A 24,547-nucleotide genomic window follows, 5' to 3' on the forward strand; every position below is an offset into this window, starting at 1 on the left:
GTTTCTCATGGATTTCAAACCATAAGTATATATTTGACATACAAAAATATGTCGTATGGAAACACATCAACAATTAATAATAAAAAATGCATGGTAATATTTTAATCTTTCTTTTGCATTAGCACTTCCTTAAGTCTTTATTATTTTTAAATTGCTTCCATTGTAATAACTATATGAAACTATTGCCAACCAGAAATTGGTACTGAGTTCTCAAAATAGATTTAGCTCTCAACCAAGAAATAATAATGAGATGCAAATTAATTTACAATAATTGAATTTATTGAAATGAGGTTTAATTTGTTCTTGAAATGTTCACACATAGGCATCATTATGTCTAGGAAGTGCTGATGCAAGACTGTCTTGTAAACTAGATGACACACCTAATGACATGTAACTGGGAGGTGGCTAAAATTTAAAGAATGCATTTAGTTAAGTAACACGAATGACTTAGGAAATACTGGCAAAATCTCCTGCATGGATATATAGTCTCACACTCGGCTTCCCTGACTACCGAGACTGTCTGGGCTCCTAGTGCGTTGACCCGTACATGGATCTAGTGGAAACAGCCTCTTGACTTCATCTAATTGGATCATGATGTGGAAGAGAATACTTCTGGGCATTTTTCTCTTTCATCTGACTCTTTCTCAGTCTCCAAACGTGTAAGTGATTACACAGTTTATTATTTCACATGGAAGGCAAATAGAGCTTGGTTTTAAAAATTCGGGCCGGGTGCGGTGGCTCACGCCTGTAATCCCAACACTTTGGGAGGCTGAGATGGGCAGATCGCCTGAGGTCAGGAGCTAAAGACCAGCCTGGCCAACATGGTGAAAACCCGTCTCTACTAAAAATACAATAGCTGGCATGGTGACACGTACCTGTAGTCCCAGATACTCTGGAAGCTGAGGCTGGAGAATCGCTTGAACCTGAGAGGCAGAGGTTGCAATGAGCCGAGACAGCGCCACTGCACTCCAACCTGGGTGACAGAGGGACGCTCTGTCTCAAAAAAAAAAAAAAAGAAAGAAAAGAAAAGAAAAAGAAAAAAATTCAAGTGTTACATTTTTATTGCAGTAATTTGATTTTAATAGTATTACCATTTAACAATATAATTCAAAATATGCCCATGGGAATAGTAAATTTCAAATTTGAATGGCGCCATCAGCTCTGCCTTGTAGACATCCAGAATGTTGATTAAGGGCTACAACAGCATTATATTTATATTGAGAAAGAGGTGTCTGACAGCTGCTGGGGAAGGAACTGGACAGACAGTAGGCAAATGCAAATCAGAATGTGCCGTGTCTGTTTGGGGGCAAAAGCATTGTATAAGAACACTGATGATGTTGACCTTTATAGAACTGATGACAAATTACTTGCTGATTTTTAATTGTGAGTTCCTTTTTGATTCTATAAAATTTAATTCCTAGGCCAGTATCTTTCTGTTTTACACAGATTTAGCCATTTGATGTACTTCTAACATTTAAAAATAACGTATTTTTCTTAAACTAAAAACTTCTTCAGTTAACACCGTAATTGCTAAGTAACGAATCACTGGCACATTCAGTTGTAATAGTCTTGCTCTAATTTTGTAGGCAGTATGTTCTGCTGATTCCTTCTGTTCTACAAGAAAGCTCCTTGGATAAAGCTTGTGCCCAGCTTTTTAATCTCACTGAATCTGCTGTTCTGACAGTCTCCCTCAACTATGGTGAAGTCCAGACCAAAATATTTGAAGAGAATGTTACTGGAGAAAATTTCTTCAAATGCATCAGCTTTGAGGTAAGCGCTTCTTTCTGCTTAATCAGAAAAGAATATTACAGGGGCATGAACATCACCCACATAACTGACTTTTCAGGGACAGAGATCAGGCTATATGACTGGACATGCAAAGTTATTTTAATTTTTAAAAGAATAATATAGTCTTCAGTTTGAGATGATGTAAGTGCAGTCATAAATGGTAACGAGGGCAACAGCCAAAAAGTTTGATTTTATGATAGAAAATTGTTGAAGGGAATAAGATATATAAAAAGAATGACTCGTGTACAGAAAAGAGAAGTTTTAAGAAAGGCAAACTATTCATTTAAATGGTGAGATAAGGAGGTGACAAAGCAAGAGAAATAAAGAAGATTGATTATTGAAGAAACAGATATGACAAATTATGAATTAAGACTTTTAGTTATACCAACACACAGTAATAGAGATTTCTTGACCGAAAAATCGATCTCATGGAGTATTTATTTGCTCCCTAGGTTCCTCGGGCCAGATCCGACCCACTCGCTTTCATTACATTTTCTGCTAAAGGAGCCACTGTCAATCTGGAAGAGAGGAGATCTGTGGCAATCAGATCCAGAGAGAATCTGATCTTCATACAGACTGATAAACCTTTCTACAAGCCTGGACAGAAATGTGAGTATACCTAAATCAGGTTATATTCAACTAATATCACTTATGTGATATTTGAATTTATGGTACACAACTTAAGCTTAGAAATTTTATTATATTAAAATTTATTAGAAAGCCTGCTTAAAAATACAAAATAAAAATATAGATGACATAGCCTAAATGTTAGAGATTTCATTTCCGTGAGTCTGGGGTGGGGAGCCTCAGAAACTGTATTTTTAAAGAGCACCTTATTCTTATTTTCTGATAATATCCATATTATTCTAATAATAATCTAATAATATTTGTATTATTCTAGTAACATTCTAATCACATATTTGGGAATTTTGAATTTTAGTTTATGCAAACTTACAAGGTTATAGTTGACATAGAAACAAAACAGCAACAAAGTATGTCATGAACACGTAATGAGATGCCCTTAGTGACTAGAGAATTGCTCGAGTGGTAGAATGATCAGTATGACATTGAATTAAGCTGAAAAGCCTCCTCTCTTCTCTTGGGTACAGAAGGAGTTGATAAATACAGATTACAGCAGTCAAAGCAAGACATTTCTGATGAGATGAATGGTTCGTAACAAAGCACAGGGGTAGAATTAATTTAAAAATTGTGCCATAAAATGAGAAGTAGATAGACTTATTTGGAGTAAAGAAAACAGGTGAAAGGAAGGAAAACAAGCTGAAGTGAATAAACAGTTCAAGGAAAGCCCTGAATATAGAACTAAAGAGGCATTTTCACGCAGTTAAGGAATACCCATGGGGAGTCACTACAGAGGTGGGGATCACGCCTTGAGGAGGCAGTCATGGGTGAACTGGGAATCAGTGTAATCAGAGCCTTACACACTGTGACCCCAGAACACAAGCAGACGGAGGTGAGGGAGATGTGCTGGAGACGGAGGGATGCACTGCATGCATTGTGCTGTCCCCAGCCCTCCACTCCTCTTCCCCGACCCTTTGCCTCCTTCCCTCACTTCACAAAAGAAGGCATTCAGATCAGTACATAGGCACCAGGGAAAGACTGAAGGACTAGACAAGAAAGACAGGGCGTGGCTGTACAGTATGGGCGGGCACCCACAACGGCACCAACATTACGAATGCATGCAGGGGTGGGAGGTGCTCACGAGGGGAAGACACAATGTGGTTGACGCAAGAGGATGTCCAAGGAAAGCTTCTAGGATTCTTGCTAAGGTGAGCTGTAGAAGGCAGAGGTGAGGAAGGGGACTACCACTTCAAACAGCACAGAAACGTTAAAACTTAATTTAAAATGAATGCTGCCTGTAGTCCCAGCCTCGGGAGGCTGAGGCAGGAGAATTGCTTGAACCCGGAAGGCCGAGGTTGCAGTGAGCCAAGATTGCGCCACTGCACTGCAGCCTGGAGACAGAGCAAGACTCCATCTCAAAATAAATAAATAAAATAAAATGAATGCTTGTTTTTTATTTCTTATCCATCTACTTTCTAGTAAAGAGTCTAATGTACGGATGAAAGGTTATCACATAGCAAAGAAATTGAGCCAGGAGTCTTAAACAATTGAGAGATATTCGATTTTCAAAAAATGGATCATTATAATCTGAGATATAATGCTACAAATAACTCATAATCTACTCAGCATCATGCTTCTTTTTTTGGAGAAAAAGTATGGTGTGACATTAACTATGACTGTACGCTAAAATCTCATTGCACGTTTAGTTTGTTGTTGCTTCATATGTGACTGCCACCTGCATTTTTTTTCTTTTTTTAAATTATACTTTAAATTCTGGGGTACATATGCAGAACATGCAGGTTTGTTACATATGTACACATGCGATGGTGGTTTGCTGCACCCATCAACCTGTCATCTACATTAGGTATTTCTCCTAATGCTGTCCCTCCCCTTGCCCACCACACCTGACAGGCCCCAGTGTGTGATGCTCCCCTCTCTGTGTCCATGTGTTCTCATTGTTAAACTCCCACTTATGAGTGAGAACATGTGGTGTTTGATTTTCTGTTCTTGTGTTACTTTGCTGAGAATGATGGTTTCCAGCTTCATACATGTTTTTGCAAAGGACATGAACTTATCCTTTTTTGTGGCTGCATAGTATTCCATGGTGTATATGTGCCAGATTTTCTTTATCCAATATATCTTTGATGAGCATTTTGGTTGGTTCCAAGTCTTTGCTATTGTGAACAGTGCCACAATAAACATACATGTGCATGTGTCTTTATAGCAGAATGATTTATAATCCTTTGGTTATATACCCAGGATTGGAATTGGTTGGTCATATGGTATTTTTATTTCTAGATCCTTGAAGAATCACCACACTGTCTTCCACAATGGTTGAACTAATTTTTATTCCCACCAACAGTGTCAAAACATTCCTATTTCTCAACATCCTCTCCAGCATCTGTTGTTTCCTGACTTTTTAATGATTGCCATTCTAACTGGCATAAAATGGTATCTCAATGTGGTTTTGATTTGCATTTCTCTAATGACCAGTGATGATGAGCTTTTTCTCATATGTTTGTTGACCACATAAATGTCTTCTTTTGAGAAGTATCTGTTCATATTCTTCACCCACTTTTTGATGGGGTTGTTTTTTCTTGTAAATTTGTTTAAGTTCTTTGTAGATTCTGGATATTAGCCCTTTGTCAGATGGATAGATTACAAAACGTTTCTCCTATTCTGTATGTTGGTTGCTCACTCTGATGATAGTTTCTTTTGCTGTGCAGAAGCTCTTTAGTTTAATTAGATCCCATTTGTCAATTTGGGCTTTTGTTGACATTGCTTTTGGTGTTTTAGTCATGAAGTCTTTGCCCATGCCTACGTCCTGAATGGTATTGCCCATGTTTTTTTTTTTTTTTTTAGGGGTTTTATGGTTCCAGGTCTTATGTTTAAGTCTTTAATGCATCTTGAGTTAATTTTTGTATAAGGTGTAAGGAAGGGATCCAGTTTCAGCTTTCTGTATATGGCTACCCAGTTTTCTCAACACCATTTATGAAAAAGTAAATCCTTTCTCTGTTGCTTGTTTTTGTCAGATTTGTCAAAGATTAGATAGTTGTAAATGTGTGGTATTATTACTGAGGCCTCTGTTCTGTTCCGGTGGTCTATATATGTTTTGGTACCAGTACCAGTACCATGCTGTTTTTGTTATTATAGCCTTGTAGTATAGTTTGAAGTCAGGTAGTGTGATGCCTCCAGCTTTGTTCTTTTTGCGTAGGATTGTCTTGCCTATACAGGGTCTTTTTTGGCTCCATCTGAAATTTAAAGTAGTTTTTTTCTAATTCTGTGAAGAAAGTCAGTGGTAGCTTAATCTGGATGGCATTGAATCTATAAATTACTTTGGGCAGTATGGCCATTTTCACAAGATTGATTCTTTCTATCCATGAACATGTAATTTTTTCCCATTTGTTTGTGTCCTCTCTTGAGCATTGGTTTGTAGTTCTCCTTCAAGAGGTCCTTTACATCCCTTGTTAGTTGTATTCCTAGTTATTTTATTCTCTGTAGCAATTGCGAATGGGAGCTTGCACATGATTCGACTCTCTGTTTGTCTGTTATTAGCATATAGGCATGCTTGTGATTTCTGCACATTGATTTTGTATCCTGAGACTTTGCTGAAGTTGCTTATTAGCTTAAGGAGTTTTTGGGCTACAACAACGGGGTTTTCTAAATAACAATCATGTCGTCTGCAAACAGAGACAACTTGACTCTTCCTATCTGAATACCTTTTATTTCTTTCTCTTGCCTGATTGCCCTGGCCAGAACTTCCAATACTATGTTGAATAAGAGTGGTGAGAGAGGGCATCCTTGTCTTGTACTGGTTTTCAAAGGGAATGCTTCCAGTTTTTGCCCATTCAGTATGATATTGGCTGTGGATTTGTCATAAATAGCTCTTATTATTTTGAGATATTTTCCATCAACACCTAGTTTATTGAGAGTTTTTAGCATGAAGAAATGTTGAATTTTGTCAAAGGCCTTTCTGCATCTATTGAGATAATCATGTGGTTTTTGTCATCGGTTCTGTTTATGTGATGGATTACATTTATTGATTTGTGTATGTTGAACCAACCTTGCGTCCCAGGGATGAAGCTGACTTGATTGTTGTGGATAAACTTTTTGATGTGCTGCTGGATTTGATTTGTCAGTATTTTATTGAGGATTCGATTTGTCAGTATTTTATTGAGGATCCCCGATGTTCATCAGGGATATTGGCCTGAAATTTTCTTTTTTCATTGTGTCTCTGCCTGGTTTTGGTATCAGGATGCTGTTGGCCTCATAAAATGAGTTAGGAAGGATTCCCTCTTTTTGTACTGTTTGTAATAGTCTCAGAAGGAATGGTACCAGCTCCTCTTTGTACCTCTGGTAAAATTCCATTATAAATCCATCTGACCTTGAACTTTTTTTGATTGGTAGGCTATTAATTACTCCCTCAATTTCAGAACTTGTTATTGGTTTATTCAGGGATTTGACTTCTTCCTGGTTCAGTCTTGGGAGGGTGTAGTGTCCAGAAATTTATCCATTTTTTCTAGATTTTCTTTTTTTTCTTCTTCTTTTTTTTTTCTCATGCTGGCATCAGTATTTCATGTTTTATTTGCATAGAGGTGATTATAATATTATCTGATGGTGGTTTGTATTTCTGTGGGATCAGTGGTGATATTCCCTTTATCATTTTTTATTGCATCTATTTGATTCTTCTCTTTTTTCTTCTTTATTAGTGTGGATGGGTATGAACAACAAACTCTCCTGTTACTAGCTCACTGTGTACCCAGGCCACCCAGTTTTATGCTTGAATCCCAGGGCCTGGGTGGTGTAGGCACTGTAGGGAACTTCCTGCACTGAGGGTTTCGAAGATTGTCAGAAAAGCGCAGTATCTGAGCCGAAATGTACCGTTCCTAACAGTACAGTCTCTCAGGGCTCCCTTGGCTAGGGGAGTTGAATCCCACAACCCCTTCCACTTTCCTGGTGAGATGACACCTCACCCTGCTTTAGCTCGCCCTTCGTGGGCTGCACTCACTGTCCAACCAGTCTCAATGAGATGAACTGGGTACCTCGGTTGGAAATGCAGAAATCACATGCCTCTGTGTCAATCTCGCTGGGATCTGGAGACTGGAACTATTCCTATTCCGTTCCCTGTATTTTGCCTGGAAGTTGCCACCTGCATTCTGATGTCTGTATATTCATCTCCCCTCCTCCCTTTGAGAAATTACAGGAGATTGAACATCAGTGCAGGCTAACGATTTTATAGAAAACTATTGATGGCTACGGTATTGCAAATGTAGGCATTTGAAACTCTAAAGAGGGGCTTCAGAAACTGTCTAGATATGTTTCTGTAATTTTTTGTTCTTCGGCTTCCTACATTTGCAATTATCACCTTCTTTGAGTTCCTGGCTTGACCAGAAGTATTTGCCTTACTGAAAACTGGGTACTTGTTTGACTGGCTTTTATCATTGTTCTCACTTCTGCCAAACATGCCTAAGATCAAAGATAAGGCACATAATGAAATTTAACTCCGAGATCAGAAATAAAGACAGGACAGCCAATTAGTTTTTCTGCTATCTTGTGAGCCATGAGCAAAAGGTAGCCCTTAAGAAATTTGGAGTAGGTTTTACCTCATATAACTTCAGGTTGCAAAAAGTCTCTCCCCAAAATAATAGCCAACTACTTCTTGTATCTTGAAATTTTGTTTTAAGAGTTTCATTGCATTTCTTTAAAGCATTTATCCCTGCTAAAACGCAAGATTTAGAACAGAAAAACATGTTCTTTATTTAAACACTTAACTCAATACATTTTTAGTCTTTTTCTTGAAAATACATACTTACGGGTAAATCTATAAAAGACACCAGGCTCCTAAATAGAGAAAAAAAAAATCACCAAAAATCTAAAAGGCTTTTTTAAGCTCTCAAATAAAACTCTTAAACTTCAACTTCCGAGAATTACAGAGAGGAAGTTACTTTAATTTACCTACTAATCCAGAGAAAGCAATAGCATTCCCATTATCTAGAAAAGAATATTGTATTTTGTTTACACTGGCAACCACTGTCATTCTATTAAGAAAGTAGTTTTTAACACAAGAGCAGAAAATCAAACACCGCATGTTCTCACTCATAGGTGGGTGTTGAACAATGAGAACACACGGACAAAGGGAGGGGAGCATCACACACTGGGGTCTGTTGGGGGGAAATGGGGGAGGGACAGTGGGGGGAGGGGAGTTGGGGAGAGAGCATGGGGAGAAGTGCTAGATGTGGGTGATGGGGAGGAAGGCAGCAGATCACACTGCCACGTGTGTGCTTATGCAACAATCTTGCATGTTCTTCACATGTACCCAAAACCTAAAATGCAATAAAATAAAAAATAAATAAAAAATAAAAAAATAAAATAAATAAATAAAAAGAAAGTAGTTTTGTCCTGTTTTGACAATCTTGTGCTATTTTGACAATTAGTGCACTAGAAATATTTGTGAATTATGTAAATTTAAATTATATGGCTTTGAAAGTTTATGATGTGAAAGTATATTTTTATAATCTCACTCTTGTATGTAATTTTGGTTAATGAAAATATTTCCCCCAATGTTTTAACTGACTGAAAATTTACAGTTGTCATAGTTTTAAAGCGGGCAAGCTGAGTGCATTATCAGTTATTTATGCTATGGCTACATGAGGGCTATACTTTTATAGTAATACATGTAATCTTTTAACAACATAGCTCCTAACTAAAATAGTTTTAAGCTGAGATTTTCAAGAATACATCTTGCGCAATAAGGGTACCCTACCTATAAAAGGAATAGTAGTAAAAGCTATCTGTACATGACTTAATACTGTGCAACTATCACAGATATTTTCCGGGGACTGACATAATTCTAAAACACCTATTGTAGCTTGTGTGAATTTTTTAAAATAGGGAAAATATATTATCATTAAAGACATCCTATGTAGAAAATACACATATAGATGCAAACACACAAGCTATGAACAGTATGTTTTTAGATTTGTGTGTGTAATTGATTTATAGTTCAACTTGTTTCTATCTCAGGAAATGTTTCTTAATTCAACTTGTTTCTATCTCAGGAAATGTTTCTTAATTTTCTTTAATGAGCACAGGTTATTTTACATTAAACTACCATGAATTAAAATACTACCTAAACTATTTGACATTTTAGGAGACATTGATTCTTGATTCCATAAAAATCTGCCCTTCAAATAAATAGTAGATTATATGATAGTAAAACATCTGGTACAATCTTCATATTTTAATACAGTTTAAAAGTCCGTTTCATTTACAACTTACTGAACCCTTGCTTTGTGGATCTTGAACCCGGATAATCTGATACACTGTAGCAATGTAGAAGTGAAGAGTAATACAAAACTTATAAAAGGGAAACTGACCCAGGAAGTTTACATATTTATAACACAATGTGTTAACTGCTATATAGTGGCATGAACAAAATATAATAAAAAGTATGGTAAATAGATAGAAAGTGACTAATTCTTCAGGTATTAAAAAAAAGTATATCAAAGAGGATATATAGGAATGCATTTAGAGTAAGGAGGGATAAGGTGCTTGACTGATACACAAAGTCTTCAGCAAAGCAGATTCTAGTTATGTCTGGGAGGATTAAACAAGGGCCATCCAAGCTTCCGGCGTCGGGTCAGAAGGAAAAGCAGCCCCTCTGTGTGGGAAGGAAAGTGCTACTATAGAAAAAGCCATGCCAGAAGTAAAGACAGTGCTCATGGTGAAATAGCTGCAGGTAAGGCATGCTGTGTGGCTTCAGGTTAGGTGTCTCGGTGGGAATGGCTGGAGAGGCGGCGATGGTGGAGGGCCAATTCAGGACTTAACCGAAAGTAATGTGGGACTTGTAATGATAACTACACATTAAGTTATGAAGACATTGACTTTTTTGCAATGGGAGGTTCTCATCAGCGAAAATTCAAGATTTAAGATTTAGTCTTCAGAAAGTAGCTCTAATAATCTTAGAAAGATTAGCTAGGTTATGGCAACACCAATGGCAGACAGCCAGTCAGTGACAGTTGTGAGAGTCCAAACAAAAGATGATTATATCTTGAACAAAGAAAGAGACAGTTTTGGAGTTAAACAGAAGTCAATTTTTTTTTTTTTTTTTGAGACGGAGTTTCACTCTTGTTACCCAGGCTGGAGTGCAATGGCGCAATCTTGGCTCACTGCAACCTCCACCTCCTGGGTTCAAGCAATTCTCCTGCCTCAGCCTCTCGAGTAGCTGGGACTACAGGCTTCACCACCATGCCCAGCTAATTTTTGTATTTTTAATAGCAACGGGGTTTCACCATGTTGACCAGGTGGTCTCGATTTCTTGACCTCGCGATCCACCCGCCTCGGCCTCCCAAAGTGCTGGGATTATAGGCGTAAGCCACCGCTCCTGGCCTCAGAAGTCAATTTTTAAATGACGGAGCTAACAAAGTAGGTGAAAAGATTAGAATTAGAGGGGAAAAGTGTTTTAAGATAATTAAGCAGAGACCTGAATGAAGTGAGGATGTCTACCATGCGTGGGAAAATCATTCTGGGCAAGAGGAACAGCAGGTAATATCTTTAAGGTATGTTTTGATGTAGAGCGTAATATAAGGAGGGAATGAGAATGGGGAAATGACAAGAATGAGGGAATAAAAATAAGTCCAAAATATCTAGCCTAAACACCTGGAAAGACAGAATTGCCATTTACTATAAGGAAGTGTAGGGCAAGAGGAAAGAAATCAAGATTACATGTTTGGGCACACTAAGAATAAGACATCTTTTAAATTCTTAAGCAGATATGTCAAGTAGGAAGCAGTATTTATGAAACTTTAGATAAGAAGAAGGGGTAGGGCTGGGTGCAGTTGCTCATGCCTGTAGGCAGGCAGATATTACTTGAGCCCAGAAGTTCAAGACCAGCCTGGGCAACATGGCAAAACCCCATCTCTACTAGAAGTATAAAAAACTTAACCAGGCATGGTGGGGCAGGTTGTCCCAGCTACTTGGAAGGCTTAGGTGGGAGGGTCACCTGAGCTTGGAAAATTAAGGCTGCGGTGAGCTGAGCTTGTGCCACTGCACTCCAACATGAGCAATGAGAGTGAGACCCTGTCTCAAAAGAAAGAAAGAGAAAGAGAGGGAGGAAGGAAGGGAGGGAGGGAGGGAGGGAAGTAGGGAAGGAAGGAAGGAAGGAAGGAAGGAAGGAAGGAAGGAAGGGAGGGAGGGAGGAAAAAAGGAAGGAAAGAAAGAAAAAGAAAGGCCTAAAGATACGAATCAAACCATCAATGTAGAGATCACACTTAAAACCATGAGCTATAATGGGATCGGCATTTCCCAATCTTATAAATCCTGTGATAGCCAAACAGCAAGTCTTTTTTAAAAAAAATTTTTAGCATCTGACACCCATATTTGCATATACATATGAATAGAATTATGAAATAGGTTAAAAATAAAGACTTTTAAAATTAATGTGTGAATAAATGAAACTAGGAGAGAGTCAATAATCTGGAAGAATGAGATTAACGAAGTTGAACTCTAAAGGAACCTGAAAACACAAAGAGAAAGTTTGTATAGACAGATGACAACAGAGTGTTGTCATCAGTAATTGACATTTTTTCCAAAGTACAATAGCTCGGTATGATGACCGATACCAATTTTGACATGAATCGTCATTTCCCTTAAAGCATGTCAAAATTTCCCGTTGACACCTAAGCAGCAGAAAGGACGACCATTAGCTAGGTGACCTTCTATGACAGCAACGAGGAAGTCATTAGATGACATCAACAGGAATAAATTTTCTGAAACTAATGGCATCTAAAATAATAATTTCTCTCTTTTGAATTAAAATGCAAGAAAAAATGTTTTGTCGGAGTTGTGAATCCCGAAGTTACTTATTTCCCTTTTCAAGCCATGTGGAAGATGAGAGGTCTCCACCGTAGAGACCTAGAGGGAGAGAGAGGCAACTTCAGGGCAAAAAAAGTGGTGGCGTATTTTGCGAGATAAATGGGGCATAGACAAACATCTTCAAAAGAGGATGAATTTTACTGACAGCACAGTAACATGAGTTTGACAAGGTCCATCAGGCTGCGAACCAACTTGGGGAAAGGACACAGGTGGATAAGAATATGAGAGTGGCAGAATGCAGCTGATTGCAGGTGATTCCACTGCGGGTTAAGGGAATAAGAAGATTGGTTGTTGAGGGATACACAGAAAAGGCAGACATTGAATAAGTATGTGTGCAGCACCTGTGAGGAATTGTACTAGCAGTTAAGTGATCTGCTTCCTCTGTCTTTCTTTCCTTTCTTTAATGAAGTCATTAGGCTGCCTGAGCACGTGTTGTGATAATGAGTAAGAGGAGAAAGAGAAAGCAGGGTTGGAAGTACAAAAGAAAGACAGGAAGTTCTTTTACGGAACCCTTTCTTGGCAGTATAACTTAATAAGCTCAACCTGGTAACCCTGGAATCCAAAACGTCTTACCTACAATGTGCGTGTAACTCCTCATCACAGATGGTAGTAACCTCGTGCTTTTGGAGTCACGTAAGTTAATGAATGTGGGAAGAAAGCTGTGATGACACAGAAGTTAATTACTTTCTTTACATCATCTTTCTTTCTTTGTTCAGTGACGTTTCAAGTTGTATCTCTGGATGATCATTTGAAGCCAGCTGATGAAATGGTAAGTTACAGCTAGAAATATGTAGATATTTGTGCATGGTTTTGCTTCTTCAAATTGATCCATGAAAACGAGGCAGGCCAGTCTAAGTCATTAGTTCTACATTCTTATTAGCCTATGTGTTCCTCCATTACCATCAAACTTTTTCCTTTTTCCTTCTTTCTCACTCCCTCTTTCTTTGGTCAACACAATTAAACATATTTCCTAATCACAAGTAAAAGTCTATAATGTACTGAATCCTTACTGCTTATAAAGCAGTGTGCTAAGTAAGCCAAGAGTCAAAGATACAGAAGATGCTCTCTCAGTCCCGAGAATGATTACATTAGAACAGAGGTTGTAGGAGAAGAACACAAATGAGGCAACATGCATCACTATGTTGCTGACATCTGGAATAGGATACAACAGATAGTAGGCTCTTAATAGTATACCATTATTAAATTATGTATTGAGTGAATGAGCAATGTTATATAGAGTGAATGTTTTATTTATGTATATATTTTAGAGATGGAGTGTTGCTCTGTTGCCCAGACTGGAGTGCTGGTGTGATTATAAGTCACCAGCCTCAACCTCCAGGCTCAAGCGATCCTCCTGCCTCAGCCCCCCAAGTAGCTTGGACTACCAGCATCACCATCATGCCCAGCTAATTTTTTTTTTTTTTTTTTTTTTTGTGGAGACGAGGTTTTGCTATGTTGCCCAGGCTATTCTCAAACTGCTGACCTCAAGTAATACTCCTGCCTTGGCCTCCCAAAGAGCTGACTTTAAAGGCATGAGCCAGTGAGCCAAAGCACAATATTTTATAAGGACCGAAAGAGTGAATTATATAACCAGTGAATGAAAGCATTGTGGCTGCTTTGTATTTGGAGTTACCAGGAGAGGTATTATCTTAGGTCAACTTCTCCAGAATCAGATTCTGAGAGAGGGAAAGATGGACAACTGAATTATTAAGGAAGTGCTGCCAGGAAAAACCAGTACGAGAGTGGAGAGGAGCAGGAGAAGGGAGGGAAGCAGCCAAGCGTGGGTGCCATTGATTTTGGACAAAGTCTGCAGCCTGACTGGCAGGAAGCTCTGGAGCATATGTTACACTTCAGAGTTTGTTCCACTTTAGGAACTAAAGCTGGGCTATTGTACTCCAGCATTGGGTAGTTATTGGCTCTGGGTATCCCCTAACATAGAAGCAAACCCCTGGGAACTTGACAGAAGGTCCCAAAAGAGGCCTCTCAAAAAAATCAGAGGTGAAAGCTGTTAGGAGTACAACACAGGGGAGCCAGGGGTGGTGGCAAAGAGCCATAAAAAGGGATCTAAAGGGGGAAGCGCTGGCCATGCCTGATACAGATGTCACGGGGCAGGTGAAATCAAGGCACTCCTCAGAGAACAGAGATGATCAAATGTAGGCAGAGAAAAGCTGTTAGTGAAGGCATGTGGGTAGAGAATCAGGATTTAGAGAATAGTCATAACCCAGCTTTGCTGAAACGTAAAACAAACATAGAAAGTCATGGTGGAAAACAGTTTGGAAAGGAAGCTTGGTGCCATGTTGTGAAGGCACTTGAGTTACAATTGGTCATAGAGGAGCAGCTTGTGCGTAAAGAAATAACTTGACTGGGGATGTGTTTCAGGACCCCATCCAATTTTTCCAGATATTACTCTTTATTTACACCGGCATAGTAAAGGGGGAAGTGTTGCTACCCATTAGGGAAAGTGACTCTGCCTCACTTTCCCTAATGGGAAATTCAGAGAAGTTATCTCATAGATGCTGATGTACAGTTAAGGAACGAAATACATAGCGGGAACATGGTGATGGTAGTCTGACATACGCAGGAGACTGCAATCCTGCTAGAGACGATCTGAGAACAAGTGTGATTAATAGTGAAAATGTCAAAAGACAACGAATCATGACCCGGGAACGACTGAGGTCTTTACAACAGGATACTTAACAAATTTTATTTTGTGTACTTTAGAAACCTGTTAGAACTAAGCATTCTTTTGCAGCCTCTCAGGTCAATCTGTCAACTAAGTGCAGTTACGAAGAAGCTTTGTAAGCTTACAGAAGCTGTGCAAATGGCTTCTCCATTACTGCCTTTTCCTCCTCCAAATTGTACTTCATCTTAACATATTTAAGACATCATCACTTTTAATCCAGCTCGTTTCCCTGTCTCCTATAGTTATGCTACATTCACTAGATTGTTGCTTAGTTTTAATTCCCAGAGCAGGGATCTAATTTTTAGTGCTCCAAAGACCTTGTATTAATCTGAATCCTAAATCACTTCCAAATGATAGCATGTGCTTCCTGTTCTCCTTGGTTTATGGAGAATTTCTACTGCAATCCTTTGACAAAGGGCTTCTTGGAAATAACAGCAGCTGCGACATTATATAACTCCCTTATTAGTTCTCACCCCCCCATCGTTACTTACTATTGTCAATTAGACCAAATATGATTATCCAACTCCCTGCTTTAGTAATAACGACATTTGCATAAGAACAACAGGATGACTGAGCTGTTCCTTCAAATACGGGTCATAGATAAGAAGATCATTTGTACCAAGTGTTTAAGGCAAGGAGTTTCCATGGCACAGCAAACTGCATGTGCTTATGTAATAGAGACAGAAATTGATGTAGCATTTCCAAAAATGATGGTAGCTAAGAGATTATGTGGTTTTATCTTTCCAAGCGAGTGTTTCTAATTGCTGGACATTATCCAGTTTGGTATTCCATTTAAGTAAATATATTCAATGCATGACTGGCCTGTGAGGTTTGGGCATTCATAATAAATTTGACTACATAATCAAAATATAGTAATGATGCTTGGCTCATTATGAAATGAGCCAAGCTATAAAGCATATACCTAGTTTCTTCTGCCCATCAGTCTTTTCTTTCCTTTTCTGCAATTTCTTTACTGATGGTACCTTTCTTTCCCTTTCGGTCAGTATTTTGTAGAATATTGAGACATTTTTTTTCCAGACAGTTTTACTTGCATCGAGAAGTTTCAAATCTTTCTTTAAACTTATCTTAAGACCTGGAACTACTTGTCCGCTAAAAAGAGGCCCTGTCTATGGACAGAGAGACATAGTATGAATCAGAAGGGGACATGAAGGAATTGTATTATTGGTTCTTGGCTGGTTCATACACAATTTAGTGCGGACAGTCATTAGTGACGAGAGCAGAATCAGCCTCATTTTAATAATTATTTTTGGGGAAAAATCAAGCAGCTTAGAACAATGAACATGTGGTTTTAGTAGGTTCTTGTTCAGTAGTTTTTTTAAATAGACCAAGCTCAGTAAAATTACCAACAACAAGACAAATTAAGTAATAAAAAATTTGTTGGACACAGTTGAAGCCACCTGCATTGGAAGTATAACAAATAGAAAACAAAAAGGGACAGTACTCTAACTTCATTTCTCATTATTAGAGTCTTATCCAAATGGCTAATGTGTTCCCATGGCACCTTTAGGTAATATATTCTTTATTTCCTTCTCATGAGGAAATCTTATGAGAAGCTCTACTTCTCTTAATGCTTGAGTTAATGATGCAGCAGTAGCTTTCTTCAATACCATCTCAATAATTCACTGAGATTCAATTCCATGAATTTAGAACAACAAATGGGGCCCTTCATTCAACTGTTTTATTTCTCAGTTCTAAGAATTCTGGACAAAGTTGATGAATCATGTTCCTATCTCCAGACACATTATGTTTTATTGGTGACTAAATGCTGCAGTTAGTGGGAAGGAGCACTAAGCCACTTGGGGAACGGGCAAAGGACCCTACATACTCATTTGTAAGCTTCTCATCAGCCTATTCACATGAGGGCTTTTGGCCTAGGAGTCTTTAATTTCGACTTGTTAGTTTTAGGGTCCTGAGAGGATGCGCTAAGAAATGAAAGTCAAACTGTTGACTCTGTAGGTGTAGAGAGGGGAAGAGTGGCAAACACCGGAGAGAACTGAGAGGGTATAAAGAGTTAGAAGGAGAAGGAAGGAGAGAAGACTCAGCAAGGGGAACTTGGGCAAATGCCAACATTTAGTTACTTGTCCAATAAGGAAATGGTGGAGTATAGGAATGGTCAAAAATCTAAGACAAAAAAATTAGTGCTAGATATAGAAATCAAAATTGGAGTATTTAAAAAGAGGCAACCAGCAGTGAAGAACGTAGCAGTTGCCAGAGTGAAGACTGACCATGAATTTGTTGATAAAGAAGTTATTATTCATCTAAGAGAGCATTTTGATTATGTGCGAGAGACCTAAGGCCAGGGTTGCATACTGACCCTGCAGACTGTGTGTTATAAAAGAGAGAAAAGTAAATGAAAATTCTTGAAACCTAGGCAAATAAGTTTCAATATAATCAATAGATATTCAAACTTTCAGTCAGAAACCAGTGTTTGTTTGGGTTGTCCTAAATGTGTTTATATTTCTTAGCTTAATAATAGATTTGTAATTAATCTCTTCACTCATCTAGAAAAAAAAAACCCATGAGTTCATATAATAACATTATTTTTATTTTTATTTCAGTACCCAGTGATCACCCTTAAGGTAAGCTAGTTGAAGAATTGTTTTCTAATTTTTTGAACATCTCTCCAAACCTCAAAATCAAAAGGCAGCTCATAGGGAAGATTGCCCGTTTAAATTGTCACAGAATTATTTATTTCATGTAGACAGCCTCAAGAGGACAGAAGTGGGTTTCTGCCCTCCCCACCCCACCACCATGTGACTCATATTTGCATCCACCCACTAATATAGACAATAGGCAAATATGAATTTATTTCATTTAATGCTTAGTTATTGAATGTGTATAAATGTATACTTAATGATTTATGCACTGGGGATACAATATGGCTTGCCCTTAAGAAAGCAGAGATTGACAGAAAAAAATAAATGTAAAAAAATCACAGCTAGCTCTAAAATATACTAAGTGCTGTAATATGCAGCTGTGTGACCCCAGAGAGAAGAGTAACCAACTCTCCTCGGGGAATGTGAGAACACACTCATGTTTTGATCCTAAGTAAGTTTAGAATTCTAAGTAGGAAACACCCTGCTGAAACTTTGTAATGAATAAAAACATCCAGCGTGAAACAGAATACATTTTCTTATTCTTAGGATCCAGAAGGCAATCGAATACAACAGTGGATGAATGAGGAGTCTGTGGGAGGTATTCTACAGCTCTCCTTCCAGCTAATCTCAGAGCCCATCCTTGGACAGTATCAAATCACTGCAGAGACGCTTAATGAGAAGAAAACGTATCACTTCTTCTCTGTGGAAGAATATGGTAAATAACAGCAATGAAAATGTTACCTATTGGTATAAAATTACAAAATCATTCCAATTTTGCAAGGGCGGGATTATTAAATAATGTATTCTTAAGGGAGTATCTCTTCCTTTCCTCTTTCCCTGTTCTCTGTTACTATTTTAGGGTTCTCCATCTACTCTGATTTTTATCCCCTAGTGCAGCCCATGGTCTTTTTTGCAATTCTCCATTAACCTAGGCGATCTATTTTATCTTCCTTTTGTGGTATCTGGAATCTATTTTACATGATGGTTTCTGGGATGTAAAGCACTTTTTTACAAAAAGAATGGAATTAACATTAGTCATTAGTCATATGTTAGCCATTAGTCCCTTTATATTTTCCCATAAAATCTTCATGAAATTTCTATCGTAGTGTCATTATTCCCGTTTTACAGATGAAGATATTGAGAAACAGTTTCTCAAGTTCAACACCTGAGAAGTGATGAATTTGAAATTCAAAATATGCATTTTTCTATCCAATTCCAAAATCCAGTTCTTATGTGCTTCAGTGCCCTCCTCACACTGTTCGTTAATGGCAAACATAAACGACGGTCGATGGTTTATAAAGGAGAAACAGTTATTTTGTATGAATGTATTTATGTTAATAATATGTAATATATACATTATCACACATAATATAATATATAACTTTTCTTTTTACTGGCAGTGTTACCCAAATTTCAAATGACTGTGGATGCACCAGGAAGTATCTTGGTTGTGGACCCTGAATTCAAAGTTAACGTCTGTGCCTCGTAAGTTGAAATCGTACACAATAGAATGATACATTCATAGAAAGCTATTAGAACGGGATAGATAACTAAAAAGAGGTAAAATATAAATGTATAGAAGGTAAGGAAAAAGGAAGGCGTGAAATTATTTTGCTGGTTTTATAAATTCTTTCATGCATCAGTAATTATTTTAATAAAACACATGGTTTTAGGTAACAGTTTAAGACAACTGACTACTGTCTTTCTTACATACTGTTTTAGACCAGCCGATAGCCACTGACCACATGTGAGTATTTAAGTTTCAGTTAAAATTAAATATTCAATTGCACTAGCCACATTTCAAGTTGTCACATGTGACTAGTGGCCACTGAATTGAAGAGCACTGACACAAAACATGGAACATTCCATCTGCCAGAAAGTTCCATTGGACAATGTCCTGTGTTTACAATGACTTCTCCCAATTCAATCTTTATATTTTACATGATTATAGAAGAAAACTGAAGCTCAAGACATATCATGGAGAAAACTGCTGTATGAGTTAGAAGTGGCAGTGTGGGCGCAGTGGCTCACGCCTGTAATCTCAGCACTTTGGGAGGCCGAGGCGGGTGGATCACGAGGTCAAGAGATCGAGACCATCCTGGTCAACATGGTGAAACCCCGTCTCTACTAAAACTACAAAACATTAGCTGGGCATGGTGGTGCGTGCCTGTAATCCCAGCCACTCAGGAGGCTGAGGCAGGAGAATTGCCTGAACCCGGGAGGCGGAGGTTGCGGTGAGCCGAGATCGCGCCATTGCACTCCAGCCTGGGTAACAAGAGTGAAACTCCGTCTCAAAAAAAAAAAAAAGAGTTAGAAGTGGCTCTACTGTAATGCTGGTGCATGGTGTGGAGGATACTAAGGGCAGACAGGGACTTAGGGGCAAATAGTGAGAAATAACATGTGGCCGGAGCAGCAGCCAGGCAGGTCACGTTGCTTTCCCCTCTTCTTGTCACTAAGTTAAGCAGCATAGACAGGAGTTTATGTAACCAGCAATTACAGCCAGGGTGCAAACATAAAACTTTGTTTCCTCAGACCTGATGTGAGGATTCATTCTTTCCCTGACTCTTGTGTACTACTTTTCCTTTTGATTTTGCAAAGTTAAAAATAAAAAGTGACCTGGTGTAGGGAACCAGCCCCCACACCCCACCCATGGGTACCCTGAGTTCAGTGGTGACAAAGGAATGAGAAAAAGACAGATTAAGAATGAAAGTGGGATGAGAGGACCATCACTTCGTAGTGGAGGCAGTGAAGGCCCCCAGCTTAGGTTACCCACAGTATTTATTGGTTACAATCACTTTAAGCAGTCAGCAGATGGTGGGGTGAAGGTGAGGTAATAGTGGGGTGGGGGTGGCGTGACGCTGGAATATTCTTCGGTGAACAGGAACTGATGCATCATCCTAAAGATTGCTAGCAGTGGTGGCTTTGTGGGAAACTTTGAAAAGGAGAAGCATGTGGTCATCTGTAGATTGCATTCTAGGTGCAGCTGGAGGGAGTGAATCTCACAGGGAGCCTACAAGTCTGGTCACTTTGTAATGCTACAAAAGGGGTTTTAAGTCCTTGAGCATGTTATGTACTGTAACAGAGTCAAGGTCACTCTGCACCTGGAACACGAAGGCTTAGGGAAGTTTGCCTCCCCAGAGGTCTGACACAGTTAGCGGCTGTTTATTGTTCCCAGTACTTGTGGCCATTTTATGTAGACACTGTAAGCCCTTCCTCCATTACTGTTTCCCCCAACAACCTGGTAATTTCTAGTTATTAGAAAATCTTCATTACAGCAATCTAAAATTCCATGCCTAACTTCCAGATGAAAGCTCCGCCTGTCCTCCAGCCTCAGTCTGCTTTAGGCTGGAAGTCCATAGCTAACTCTTTGATATCACTACCTTGTGCTTCACCTCCGGAGATGGAGTGGGAGAATGCAGAAAAGGCAGAGAGTAAAAAGTCTCATTGTGGTTGGGTCATAGAGGCAGGGAATTTTCAGCATTGCTGGAAAATCCCCTGAGTAACAGAAATTCCCAAAGCCCAAATGTCTAGGTACTTCCCTCTCACAGTGGCTGTGTGTTGGCTCCTTTGTCATTTTTACTGGAGAAGTATTGCATAAGCAAAATAAAGCACTCTAGGACAAGCCAGCTGGGAATCCCAAAACACTAAATGGCTGGGAATCCCAAAACACAAAAATATGAATCACTAAATGGTTGAAGACTCTAATGACTTGAAATCAAGGTATTAAACAGACAAAAAAAGAGCAATACATACCTTAGAAAATAGTTGAACATCAATCAGAGCAAAAATTTAGAAATAAGTAAAATTTATATACTCAGATATGAGTCAAGTGTAACTTTTAAAATAATTAAAGACCTTGGAATTAAGTATATTATTAATTTAAAAATATATGTATAGGAGGGCTGATTAGAAGAATGGATAATGCTGAAGAGAGAATTAGTAATTTGGAAGATGAAATTGAGGGATTGTCATAAAGCGTAGCCCAGAGAAACCTACTGTTATTCCTTACAAGCAATTTTGTTCTTTGCTCTTTTTACCTATTTCAATTTTTTAACAGTAAAAAAAATTTGCGTACTTCCATGTAATTAAAAATAAATATAATTGGAGCCTACCACAGCCACTGTCACCAGACTGCCTCTCTAGATTTCTCCCCTCTGGGAAGGGCATCTCTGAAAGAAAGATAGTCCCCCAGTCAGGGACTCATAGATAAAACTCCCATCTTCCTGGGACAGAACACCTGGGTAGCTGTGGGCACAGCTTCAGCAGAATTAAACATTCCCACCTGACGGCTCTGAAGACAGCAGCGGATCCCCCAGCACGGTAGTCAAGCAAACACCACATGTTCTTACTCATAAGTTGGCATAGGGAGGGGAACATCACACACCAGGGCCTACAGGGGGTGAGGGATAAGGGAGGGATAGCATTAAGAGAAATACCTAATGTAGATGATGGGTTGCTAGGTGCAGCAAACCACCATGGCATATGTATACCTATGTAACGTTCTGCACATGTATCCCAGAACTTTAAAGTGTGTATGTGTATGTGTGTATATATATAAATAGAGAGAGAGAGAGAGAGAGTTTTACTTCTTCCTTTCAAAAAGAAAAGACCTGAAAATCTGGTGGCTTAAAATGACATTTATAAATAAATAAATAAAATTTACATTTTAAAAGTAAAAACCATAATAATATGCCCATTATGGCAGTTTAAAAACAAAAAAGCTAAAAGAAGCAAAATGTTATTTCATTTTTGTGTGTTTCAATACTCTATTGCCATCAGTATGCAAAAATATTACTTTTAATGAAATAATGACTGATGTATTTTTTCCTTTACTATTAATTTTTTGGTAATACATTGTATTTCAGTGACTGGAGTATATGACTTCTACATGTTGCCTGTTTCAACCTTTTTAATTAAAATAAATCTTTGCCTAGAGCGTTCAACTCAATTTTAGTCAGTATCATTGTTTTAGATTTCCTCCAGAAAATAAAATTTAAAGTAGCTATTTAAATGTTGTTACATTGCTGGTTTCAGCGACTAAAAAAAAGTTTCAAAACCCTATACAGATTAAAAATGACATTGACACCTGTAATTTATTGTTATTATATTCTTCTACTAGATATACCTATGGTGAACCTGTGGACGGGAAGGCCCAACTTAGCGTGTGCAGAGAATCTACTGCTTATCATTCCTGTGCTCACCTTCGCAGTTCACTCTGTAAAAATTTTACCATTCAGGTAAGGGGTATATCTGCAAAATTCTAAATAAGTTTGCATTCAGGTTTTATCCTCACCTTCCATTTACCTTCCCTTCTTATTTCTCTCTTTACACTTAAAAATACACACTTTTATTCTGAATTTCTTTTCCTATTTGTAAATTTTATAGTCTTCTTTTTTCATGATCATTTTCATTTTCTAATGATTGTCAAAAAGCAAATTATAGTATCAGAAACTAAGTAGTAAATTTTGATTCTGAATTAAAAATGGATTTGGTTTCATATCAAAATCTATGCCATATCTATTTACTAGGAACATATGTTCTGTTCTTTATTTTATGCTTTGTGGATTCAGTCAGGGAGATATGATGATGTTTGTGTGTACTCAAGAGTATTCGATGCATAATTATTTTTCTCTTAATCTATTCTCACTGGAAATAAGTGTATATAGGAGCTCCAGATGGGAACTCTATCAGTCAGGGTTTCTAACCACTAAAGAGAAGCATTAACTTTTCCAAACTTACAAAGGAGGAATTTCCTAAAAGATCTACTTGGAAGCATGGAGAACCAACATTCAGAAAATGGACACAAACAGGCTGGTCTAGGACGTAGCAAGGCTTTCAGCTATAATCATGCCAGAGTCTGACTGGCTAATATACAATGTCAGCTGCAATCCCCTTACTACAAACAGCGTGATACGACTTATCCACACGCACATGTGCACACACAGGCACGCACGCATACTGAGTCATATATTCCTGTTCTGCTTAGAGAATACTTTAGTTTGGAAATAATTAAGAACCTTCTCATTCTGTAAAAAAAAAAATGGACAATAAACACAGTAGTAACAATTATAATAATTACTAACATTTAATGGATGCGTATTTTATGTCAGTCACTGAGCAAAGTAGTTTATGTGTATTTGATTCTCAAAACACATAGTACACCATGAGGGGGTACTATTATCGCACCCTTACTGATAAGTGAATTAAAGCAGACAGAGGTTAAATACATTGTATATCAATAAATGCATATATTTTTAGACAGAGTCTTGCTGTGTCACCCATGCTGGAGTGCAGTGGCATGATCTCAGCTCACTGCAACCTCTGCCTCCCTGGTTCAAATAGTTCTCATGCCTCCACCTCCCAAGAAACTGAGACTACAGGTGTTAATGCCCAGCTAATTTTTGTATTTTTTAGTAGAGACAGGGCTTCACCATGTTGGCTAGGCTGGTCTTGAGCTCCTGACCTCATGTGATCTGCCCGACTCAGCCTCCCAAAGTGCTGGCATTACAGGCGTGAGCCAGTGCACCCAACCAAGATCATATAAATATTTAAATAACTAGTGGGGATGTATCTTTAAGGATATCAGTAATACAAAAATGTTCTCCACAATTTCATTAAACAGATAAATTTTGAGGTCTTTTAGTAGGTAAGGATAATTTTATTTAGAAGCTTCAATGTTGAGCAAGACAGATCAGGTACCTATCCTCATGGGTTTTGCACTTTATGAAGCTGTTGTAATCTTTAAAAGATGCACACTCTAGAAGGGAATAAATCAATGTTAGTCAAGTACACAGTGTAGGTAGATCCCAGAATGCATTATCGAAGAAGGCTATGTTATATAGATGACCTTGAGGAGATTTGAGAGATCTGGAAATTTAAAATATGCATGTAGGGTGGGAAGGGTTGAGGATCAAAAAACCACCTATTAGGCTGGGTGCGGTGGCTCAAGCCTGTAATCCCAGCACTTTGGGAGGCCGAGGCGGGTGGATCATGAGGTCAAGAGATC

General features: G+C 38.3%; 1 protein-coding gene across 1 annotated transcript in view; it reads left to right on the forward strand.

Moving 5' to 3' along the window:
• The first annotated feature begins 1,269 nt into the window (after positions 1–1,269).
• LOC116534107 (ovostatin-like) overlaps positions 1,270–24,547 on the forward strand; it is a 51,846-nt gene continuing 28,568 nt past the window's right edge. The window contains exons 1-7 of the mRNA XM_032254214.1: positions 1,270–1,770; positions 2,241–2,397; positions 12,957–13,009; positions 17,503–17,523; positions 18,088–18,256; positions 18,942–19,026; positions 22,661–22,778. Of these exons, the coding sequence (XP_032110105.1) occupies positions 13,007–13,009; positions 17,503–17,523; positions 18,088–18,256; positions 18,942–19,026; positions 22,661–22,778 (396 nt within the window). The 5' untranslated portion in view covers positions 1,270–1,770; positions 2,241–2,397; positions 12,957–13,006. The remainder of the gene's footprint in view (positions 1,771–2,240; positions 2,398–12,956; positions 13,010–17,502; positions 17,524–18,087; positions 18,257–18,941; positions 19,027–22,660; positions 22,779–24,547) is intronic.

This window comes from Sapajus apella, unplaced genomic scaffold (assembly GCF_009761245.1).
Source record: "Sapajus apella isolate SASKATOON/1434 unplaced genomic scaffold, GSC_monkey_1.0 scaffold86, whole genome shotgun sequence".
In the NCBI taxonomy this organism is placed as follows: domain Eukaryota; kingdom Metazoa; phylum Chordata; class Mammalia; order Primates; family Cebidae; genus Sapajus; species Sapajus apella.